Raw genomic sequence first — 9,459 nt, 5'->3', positions numbered from 1 at the left:
GCTGGCCCCGGCCGCGGCGCCGCTGCTCCGCCCTCGCCTGGCGTCCGTGGGCCCGGCCTGGGCCCCCGGGCTGCCCGCGGCCCCGGCGCCGCCCCGCCGGCCGGCCACCGCCCACGGCGCGGCGCTCGGGGCCGGCCGCTGCCCGCTGCCCTCCCTGTCCGCCCGCTGCAGGAAGGCCGAGTCGCAGGGGGCGCCCGCCAGGCCGTTCGTCCAGCACGCGGAGGCGCCGGGGGCTCGGGGCGGCGGCGCCCCCGGAGAGGACGCCGGGGAGGACACGTGGGCCTGCGGCGCCGCGGGGTAAGACGCGGGGCCGCCGCTGTCCCGGGCCCGCCCGCCTGCTGTCCCGGGCCCGCCGGCTGTCCCGGGCCTGTCCACCCTCAGGTCCTGCCCGCTGTCCCGGGCCGGTCCGCAGGGCCCGCCCGCTGTCCCGGGCCCGTCCGCCCGCCCGCAGGTCCCGCCCGCTGTCCCGGGCCCGTCCACCCGCAGGTCCCGCCTGCTGTCCCGGGCCCGCCCGACCGCCCGCAGGTCCCGCCCGCTGTCCCGGGCCCGTCCGCCCGCAGGTCCCGCCCGCTGTCCCGGGCCCGCCCGCCCGCAGGTCCCGCCCGCTGTCCCGGGCCCGTCCGCTCGCAGGTCCCGCCCGCTGTCCCGGGCCCGCCCGCAGGTCCCGCCCGCTGTCCCGGGCCCGTCCACCCGCAGGTCCCGCCTGCTGTCCCGGGCCCGCCCGACCGCCCGCAGGTCCCGCCCGCTGTCCCGGGCCCGTCCGCCCGCAGGTCCCGCCCGCTGTCCCGGGGCCCGCCCGCAGGTCCCGCCTGCTGTCCACGGGATGGGGGCCTTGCGCCCAACTCCAGACGCCCACCGCCCCGCGCCCCAGCCGCACGCCCCTCTCCCTGGACTGGGGCCTGCGGCCCCCTCCAGGCAGCCTGGACTCACCCCTGGGTGCCCACTCCCGCCCTCCTTCAGCCCCAGGGCTTGCGCCATGGGCGGTGGTGCAGAACCTACAGCACGGCCTACAGCAGGCAGCACACAGGCTGCGGGGTGGCTTTGTTTTGTTTCCCCTCCAGACAGCCGTACGGAAGTCCCGGAGCGCTAGACTGGTTAGAGGCCTCGCCCTCCTTTGTAAGCAGGGTGCTGGTTTAGACCCCATGGTAGCTGGGCCGGGAGAGGACCTGCGTGGGCCTTTAAGGCCTCACATGTGCTTGCTTGCTCTGCTCAGATGTAAAGTTGGAACCCTGTGTTGAGTGCTGGGTTAATGAATGAATGAAGGCAGAGCCGGGGCCCTGTTTTACAAGCTCCAGATACCTGTGCTCGCTTCGGCAGCACATATACAAGCTCCGGATACCTGACCATGACCGCCCCCCACCCCACACATCTGTGGTTCATCTTCTTACCTGGGATCTCGCTTCTCCCAGCCTATGGTCTGATCTTCCGGTGGGTGGGCTCCTGGCAGTGCCCTCTCCTGGTGCGGCCTGCCCCTGGCCTTCCTCATTCCTGCTGCTTTGGGAGCCTTTTCCTTACTTCCGACATGGAAAGCCAAAGCTCACGCTATACCTTTGATGTGAAATGTTGAACCTTATCCATAAATGTGTCTGTCTCACAACTTGTGTAGGATTGTAAGGAAAAACAGGAGCAGCTACAACAAAAGGGGGAGAAGAAATGGTGAGAGCTGTGGCAGCAGCCTACGAGCGCCAGACGTCTCTCTTGAGGTATGGTGGAAGCCACCGGACTGCACACCACAGCACCTCTCATTGCCAAGACCGACTGGCCTCCCACCGGCTCTCACTGCTGAGGTTTCCCGTAGCAAATGGAAAATTTTTTATTTCTTTTAGCCAAGGGAAAGTTAGCCAACTTGTCACCAAATCTTAAGATATTTCTAATTGCAGTTGGGTTTTGCTAAAGCCACTGGCCAACCTTGTGATCAGTCGGACACACTGCCTGATCGAATTGTCTCCCAGATACCTTATGAAAAATGTGGGTAAGGCAGATGGGGTACCAGAAAGGAGACGCGAGCCCCTGCCTTTCAGAGCTCATGTTCAGTTGACTGGCCTTCCTTCCCGGCTGACAAGTTTGGTCACTGGATAACTCACAGCAATTTCCCTTTGCTGTTTTCGGGTCAGGGTATTTCTCTGATCGGTTATTTCACACCCAATGGGATTCCACAGTGGGAAGAAGCTTGAGAGCCCACCAGGCGGGTTTCTGAACACAAATACCCGGGTCTTCCCCTCATCCCACTGAGTTGGAACCTACAGTCTTTTTCTGTCCAATTATTCATTTTAAAAAGCTCCCCAGGTGCTTCTGTTGTAGAGATTAGATCTCATACATCTCACAGCAGACAGCAGGCCGCTACTTTTATGTTTGTTTTCTTAAAAGCTTCCAGAAAAGCCTTCAGGCACTGCGGCTCACTAGGCTAATCCTCCACCTGCGGCGCCAGCACCCTGGGTTCTAGTCCCGGTCGGGGCGCCGGATTCTGTCCCGGTTGCCCCTCTTCCAGACCAGCTCTCTGCTGTGGCCCGGGAATGCAGTGGAGGATGGCCCAGGTGTTTGGCCCCTGCACCCCATAGGAGACCAGGAGAAGCACCTGGCTCCTGGCTTCGGATCAGTGCAGCGCGCCAGCCGCGGCGGCCATTGGAGGGTGAACCAACGGAAAAAGGAAGACCTTTCTCTCTGTCTCTCTCACTGTCCACTCTGCCTGTCAAAAAAAAAAAAAAAAAGCTTCCAGAAAAAGATAATGTGCAGCCTGCTGTCCAATGCCCACCTGCCCTGTGTAGCAGAACACAGCGCTCTGTGGGTACATCCAATCCTCAGGCCGCACTGAGGCCGACTTCTGCAGGTTCCGCCGCAGTGTGGGGGTGACACCCACCAACACCTGACAGCTCGTTTGCTTTGATTTTAATTCACAAAGGTTTTCTTGTGTAAGATAGTAAACGGCCGAGTTCACTCTCAGAAAAATTTCTTTTTGTAGAAACTAATCACATAATCACTTTCCCTCTTTCAAAAGAAATTATTAAAAAAAAAAAAATCCCCCACATAGCCCACACTTCTCACCCACCGTGCTCTGATGTCTTCAACATACACTCAAAGGCAGAACCTTTGCCTTTTCATTCATTTTTTTCCCCCTTTTAAGTATTCCCTAAGCCTTCTCAACATCTGGAACTCAGACTGAGCAGGGGCTGGCTAGTGTCGCAGATAGCGCCAGGATTAGACTTCCCTGGTTGCTGGGAAGATCGTAAGAGTGTTCAGATCTGGCACTCGGACACAGAGTTCGATGTGTGTGAAACGCTGAACAGGGCATCTACTGTACTTTGAAAATCAAGTTCGAACACCTGCGAGTCATTGTTTTTAACAAAATGCGAGCCATAGACTGTTGTAAAAGCCTTTCCAATCCCTGAATAGCAGGTGTCGTCAAGCTTTAATGACTTCCTCAGAGATCCTGGGCAGTGTCTTTTAGGAGGGAGCTGGGATCGAGCCTCCTGCCTTTATCACTCCTTACCCAAAGAGCCTGTGGATGGTGTACCTGACCTCCTAGAGCTGTCTGCATGTGAAGCTCATGCGGAAACAAATATTGTTCTAGAACTTTCCGCACTGGAGTTTGGATGCAGAAGTTCCTGTTCCTGAAAACAAAAACTTCTCACCTGGAAGGGATAATGCAGCCGGTGGTAAGAAATCCCGGATGTTTATGTTCATGGAGGAACACTCATATTAAAGGGGGTTTGGCTAGAATACAACCAGTTTCATGTAACTATTAACTTTGCTTTTCTCTCACACCCATTCTTCCAGGCAAAATGAACAAGGTAAGGATCAATGTTTAAACAACTCACAAAACATTGCTTTAAAATTATTTGTATGTTCCTTGACGTCTTTCTTTCTCAAAGTTAAACTTGAAAGGTTAATTCTGTAGAGTTCTTCACACAACTGAAACTGGTCATGAAATCAATATTTTGTTATGTATTAAGTTTGTTTCAGTGTAATACTGGACGCGGAAATTGACATCCTGGTGAATGTAATGCTTTCTAGTCACTGATAAAAGAGAAGTGGTCTCAGGCCTGAAGATGTCCCAAGGCAGTGGGAGTATAAAGCAGTGGAAAGTTGATTGTTCACTTTTGATCAAACTTTAATAAAGCAGCTATAGAATAAAGGCAATCGTCATGATACCCAGGACCCACTGGTTAACAGCAGCTGGCATTTCTAGTAGACTAGCCAAATTCCTGTTGAAATCAGTAAAAAGTGATTTCTCTACTATAAGGGGAGAGCACTGGGCTATACGAAATACGCCTTGGTTGGACTAAGAACGCTACATTGCTAGAACAAGAGTAAGCTACGGAGGTATATCGTGTTTGAAAGTCTACCGGTGTTTTGTAGAACCATCTGGAAATCCCAGCAGAGAAGCTGATGCTAGAACTTAACTTGTCCGAGCATGCTCACAAAAGAACACAGGTGCGATTCTATCCCTCACGCTCCTAAGTCGTCATCTTTTAAACACGCGCAGTTAGTAAAATGTCGTCCCTGCTTCCTCTATTCTCAGAAGAGTACACAGGAGATATTTCAGTTTTGGAGTTCTCCTCTTAATGAAGGAAGCACCATGGAGAACAGGTAAGAGAGTATCTTTGTATTTTTGTAAAACTCTAATTGACCTACATAAATTTAAACATGGATGAGTCCACAAACCACCAGAGGAAAGAGCATTGTGTGTGAAAAGTGAGAAACTATGGAAATTCACCCTGAAACAGGATGTGGCTGCACATGCCACAGGACAGTCGCGTGTGGATAAGCGCTGAGAGTTCACGGCACCCTTCAGAGGAGGTTTTGATGGACAGTTTAGACTTTCCATTGAAGGAGAAAGGACTATAATGGGAAAGTACTACTCCATCTGCCAGTAACTAGCATTCTGTATATGTTTTACTCACAACTCAACCAATCTTAGAAGATGGGCATTGGGGCCAGTGCTGTGGCGCAGGTTAATCCTCCACCTGCAGTGCCAGCATCCATATGGGTGCTGGTTCTAGTCCCGGCTGCTCCTCTTCTGACCCAGCTCCCTGCATGGCCTGGATAGCAGTAGAGGATGGCCCAAGTGCTTGGGCCCCTGCACCCACGTGGGAGACCTGGAAGAAGCTCCTGGCTTCGTCAGCCCAGCTCTAGCCATTGTGGTTATTTGGGGAGTAAATCAGAGAACGGAAGGCCTTTCTCTACATCTCTCTCTCTCACTGTCTGTAACTCTACCTCTCAAATAAACAAATAACATCTTTAAAAAAAAAAGAAGAAGAAGAAGAAGGAGGGCATTATTATCGCCACCCATGTTTTACAGATAACACTGAGACATGGTGATGAGGTTAGCAACTTGCCCAAAGTCACACATTTGATGAATGGTAAAACTGGTTTGCGATAGTAGCTTGGTTCATACTCATAGCCACTACAGGGTATCGCTGCTCAGACTTCCCATGCATTTTAATTCTTGTTTTTTGGTCTTTAAGCTACTTTGCATTAGTAATGCTTCTTGAAAACACAGGTTACAGAGTGGGCCTTGGCCTAGCAGCTGCGACACTCACGTCCCACATCAGGGTCTGGGTCCCTTTCCCGGCTCTGATCCCAGTTCTACCATTGCAGACCCTGGGGAGGCCGGGGATGGCTCCCACATGGAGACCTGGATTGAGGTTCCAGCCCCTGACTTCAGCCTGGCCCAGTTCACTGGGGGAGTCAACGAGTAGATTTTCTTGCTCCCTGGAGGCAAAGGCGTTCAAACATGGGCCTCCTGCTTCCCGATCCCATGTTTTTTTCCTCCATGCTCCATGGAGTCGGGTCTGTTAAAAGCTGGAGATGGAGGGTGGCTTCCCTATGTGTGTACATTTTTATCACTTTGTGTAGAAAGTATTTTTTCAACATCCGTCTATGTTATTGTTAATGTAAAGTGGCTGTAAAAGAAGATTCTGAGACTGTACATCTATCAGTGCATCAGATCTTACAATGGAAGTATTCCTAGTTCTCTTTCTCTTATAAAACAAACAAAAAACAAGAAACCTGGGGCCGGCATTGTGGCATAGTGGGTAAAGCTGCCACCTTCAACTCGGGCATCCCATATGGGCACTGGTTCGGGACCCAGCTGCTCCACTTCTGATCCAGCTCTCTGCTGATGTGCTTGGGAAAGCAGTGGAGGATGGCCCAGGTGCTTGGGCCTCTGCACCCATGTGGGAGACCCAGAGGAGGCCCCCAGCTCCTGGCTTTGGTCTGGCCCAGCTCTGGCCATTTTGGCCATTTGGGGATTGAACTAGCTCTCTCTGTCTTTTCCTCTCTCTAACCCTGCCTTTCAAATAAATAGATGAAAAAGAAAAACAAAAAAAACTTAGAAACTATTTTATGGCCTCTCTTGCAGTCTTCATTTTAATAAAATACCTAGAAGTAGTACTCCTAAAATTGAAGCCCACCATTGGATAGAAGTCACTAGGGACTATATCTGGGATAAGTTTTGCTTAATAGATATTGTTTGCTTCTTTTTTTGTTTGTTTGTTTAAAATATTTAAAAAACCCACAGTGACTAACACAGAAGTCTTTGTTAAGTTACCTAACTTCAACTTTAGGAGTTTGTCTTTGCCTAATTCTCAGTAACACTTCACAGTCAGGTTTTTTTTTTTTTTTAAGATTTATTTATTTGCAAGTCAGAATTACACAGAGTGAGAAGGAGAGGCAGAGAGAGGTCTTCCATCCACTCCTCCCCATTTGGCCGCAACGGCCGAGCTGAGCCGATCCGAAGTGAGAAGCCAGGAGCTTCTTCTGGGTCTCCCACGTGGGTTCAGGGGCCCAAGCACCTGGGCCATCTTCTACTGCTTTCCCAGGTGCACCATCAGGGAGTTGGATCTGAAGTGGAGCATCTGGGACTCAAACCAGCGCCCATATGGGATGCTGGCACTGCACGTAGTGGCTTTACCCGCTATGCCACAGCGCCAGTCCCTTCACTGTCATTTCAGTTTGATTTGGATATCCTCCTTTTCAGATGTAATAACTGCATGGAAAATATAGGCAGATAGACATAACTAGCCAGTTAGCCAGTTTTTAATAACCTCGTCATTTGTGCTTATACAAAGGAATGCCTAGTTAATATCTTAATCTATACTTAAAAATGGATATAGTTATATGTAGTTAGAGCATATTTGGGAGTTAACATGTCTGGTATAGATAGCTAGCTACACATGCCATTTGGAGGTACACATGAACCCATCTTTGATAAAGGCTACATATATCATTTTAATAGCATTTGAATTCTAATCAACACACTATTCATTAATTAAATTCTTTTTTAAAGGGAATTCAAAAACTCTTCACTGGAAACTGGCTGTCAGGTAAACAGCAGTCCCATAAGGCTCTTCACTTTGAACCACTCCTTACCACGTGCTTCGGTTGATAAGCAGGTGGGTTCTTTCCCCCGACTGCCGACGCCGTTCAGTCTCTGCTGGCCTTATGCGGATGGAGACTTTTCTAAGGACAGGAGTGAGCTTCATAGTCATTCATGTTCAAACACGGAAAACAACAACGGCGAGACTTTATCTGCTCCAAATTGGAATTTGAAATATGGAAACAGCAGCGTGGAAGAAAATGTAACAGATGAAAGTGACTTATCAGAAAATGAGAAAGCGAATGATACTTTACTCAGCTATTTTAAAAAGATGGATTCGAAACTAAAGCCGGAGACAATTGAAAGCATTGAAGACTCGTTCACTGAGGAGCCCAGCGAAGCGTTTCCGTACCCTGATTTCCTGCCTGCTCCCTTCAATGCCCTAGACTTGCACAAGCTGGCCCTCTCAAAATCCGAGAACTGGAAAGCAACAGTGGAACCTCCAGAGAGCTCTGTGGAGCTCCTGGTAGCTCGTCTGCTGGAACTGGAGAGGCTACAGCACACAACCATCCAGAGAGAGAAGCCCAGGCTCCAGACTCCTTTCTGCGCCCCAGCACTCACCGAACGACCCTCTTCGTCCAAAGCTGCACCAAAAGGAAAACAGTCGAAAGGTTCTGACTCTTTGGGTCTTCAGGCATCTTGCGCAGACAAAAGCCGAGAAAAAAGAAAAAACAATTCTGGTTCTTACAAGCCTGAGCACAATGCTTCCAGATGGAATTGGAGCAATTCTGGAAGATATAAGTGGGACTCTAGACCGCCATCTTTAAAAAGTTCATCCACCGCAAAACAACTGATGGCAACTTATGATGACTCTAAGAATCAAAGAAGTTCCATTTTAAGTCCATGCCAAGAACTCTCACCTAAACCCACTATTCCAGAAACAACTCAATCACTGGTTAAAATGGTCTCAACGAGATGTCTGCCGCCAAGGTCTCCAATACCAGTGTCACCGATACCTTTGACTTTTCCTGAAAATCAGAGCGAAGAAATTAAGACATCAAGGACTAAAAAAAAACTTCATCGAAAAAATATAGCATTGAATAGACCATTCTGTATGCAGAAGCTAAACTGTTTGTCCCCTTCATTTATAGCCAAGAATAAGTGTTCACCCATTGACCAAAAATAAACCACTTATTTCGTGTATCCCAGAGTGAGCAAATCTATTGCAAGGAGCCCAGCTAAAATGCGGTTCATCATTTCAAGATGCAGGTGTTTAAGAAAAAAAGAAGCAAAGCAGAACACCACACAGAACAGCTTGATGTGAAGTGGAGGAGAGCTGTGAAAATCCTGGCCAAGACGTCCACGTGTACAGCTCCTAGGCTGCCCATTTAACAATCTTTTGCATGTTATGTTTCAAAGAAACGTCTTACTTAGTAAATTATTCTGTTCAAAAGATTGTTCTTTGGTTGTGATTGTCTTCCAGTATAATTCAATCATCAATAAACAGTATAATTGATTTATTTCTGCCATGGTTGGTCTTTTATTGTACCTATTATAGTCATAAGAGTAGCAATTACCACTGTTATTTAAATTTTTTTTTCTACAACTTTCTATTCTGGTACTATTTTCCCTCTCTATGTCTCCATAAAAAAAATCTATCATTTTGGCCTATCCTTGGGCATTTGCATGGCCTTTAAAGTGGAAGAAGCTGCTGTTGGGTTAAATTAATATTCGAAGTTCTCTAGACCCTCCAAGGCCCTGTGAACTTTGCATTGAGCAGTCTACTCCTTTTTCCTAATCAGATACATGAAAGTCAGGTCAGCTCTCTTCTGGGCCCAGCTGCATGCTCAGGTATGAAATACCTTTCATTCATTCAGACCTAGGAATTTCAAAATGTTGAAGGAAAAATTGAATCAGATCACTGGCTGCAGAACAGCTGAGTGGACCAGCAGATGGAGACCCCTCTCTCTGCCTTTCAAATTAAAAATTTTTTTTTTAAACTTAAAAAGCAACAACAAACTTCCGTGTTTTATCCAAGGTTCAATGTTGCTGTCTGAACCCTGGTTGTTGACATTTCACATATTGGCCGGTGCCGTGGCTCACTAGGCTAATCCTCCACCTGCGGCACCGGCACACCGGGT

The 9,459-nt window shown here is 49.4% G+C and overlaps 1 protein-coding gene and 1 long non-coding RNA gene across 4 annotated transcripts; one reads left to right on the top strand and one right to left on the bottom strand.

Annotated features, from left to right (window-relative positions):
* Nucleotides 1–230: 230 nt before the first annotated feature.
* FAM217A (family with sequence similarity 217 member A) lies at nucleotides 231–8,504 on the top strand. 3 transcript variants are annotated; one of them, XM_062184179.1, is made up of 6 exons: nucleotides 231–297; nucleotides 1,607–1,703; nucleotides 3,569–3,653; nucleotides 4,357–4,431; nucleotides 4,520–4,587; nucleotides 7,289–8,504. In XM_062184179.1, exons 2-6 carry the CDS (start codon nucleotides 1,654–1,656, stop codon nucleotides 8,502–8,504), a joined length of 1,494 nt encoding a protein of 497 aa, XP_062040163.1. In that variant the 5' UTR covers nucleotides 231–297; nucleotides 1,607–1,653. The 3 variants fall into 3 exon arrangements, with proteins under 3 accessions (XP_062040163.1, XP_062040156.1, XP_062040172.1); XM_062184172.1 differs by lacking the exon at nucleotides 231–297 and adding an exon at nucleotides 3,775–3,788 and having other exon boundaries at nucleotides 1,158–1,703; XM_062184188.1 differs by lacking the exon at nucleotides 231–297 and having other exon boundaries at nucleotides 1,628–1,703; nucleotides 3,446–3,653.
* Nucleotides 6,385–8,113, bottom strand: LOC133753515 (uncharacterized). Its single transcript, XR_009865071.1, has 3 exons — nucleotides 7,940–8,113; nucleotides 7,372–7,530; nucleotides 6,385–6,988 (listed from the first exon to the last, which is right to left on the bottom strand). It is a non-coding gene; the product is annotated as an uncharacterized LOC133753515 (long non-coding RNA).
* Nucleotides 8,505–9,459: the final 955 nt, after the last annotated feature.

The sequence above is a fragment of the Lepus europaeus genome, chromosome 3 (genome assembly GCF_033115175.1).
Source record: "Lepus europaeus isolate LE1 chromosome 3, mLepTim1.pri, whole genome shotgun sequence".
Lineage (NCBI taxonomy): Eukaryota > Metazoa > Chordata > Mammalia > Lagomorpha > Leporidae > Lepus > Lepus europaeus.
Note: the sequence above shows the minus strand (reverse complement) of the source record. Positions and strands in the feature narration are given on the sequence as shown.

Coding starts and splice junctions, on each gene's coding strand:
- FAM217A (XM_062184172.1), top strand. CDS start 1,581: ATGTGTCTGTCTCACAACTTGTGTAGGATTGTAAGGAAAAACAGGAGC. Junction 1,704..3,568: donor CGCCAGACGTCTCTCTTGAG/GTATGGTGGAAG, acceptor ATATTGTTCTAG/AACTTTCCGCACTGGAGTTT. Junction 4,588..7,288: donor GGAAGCACCATGGAGAACAG/GTAAGAGAGTAT, acceptor TCTTTTTTAAAG/GGAATTCAAAAACTCTTCAC.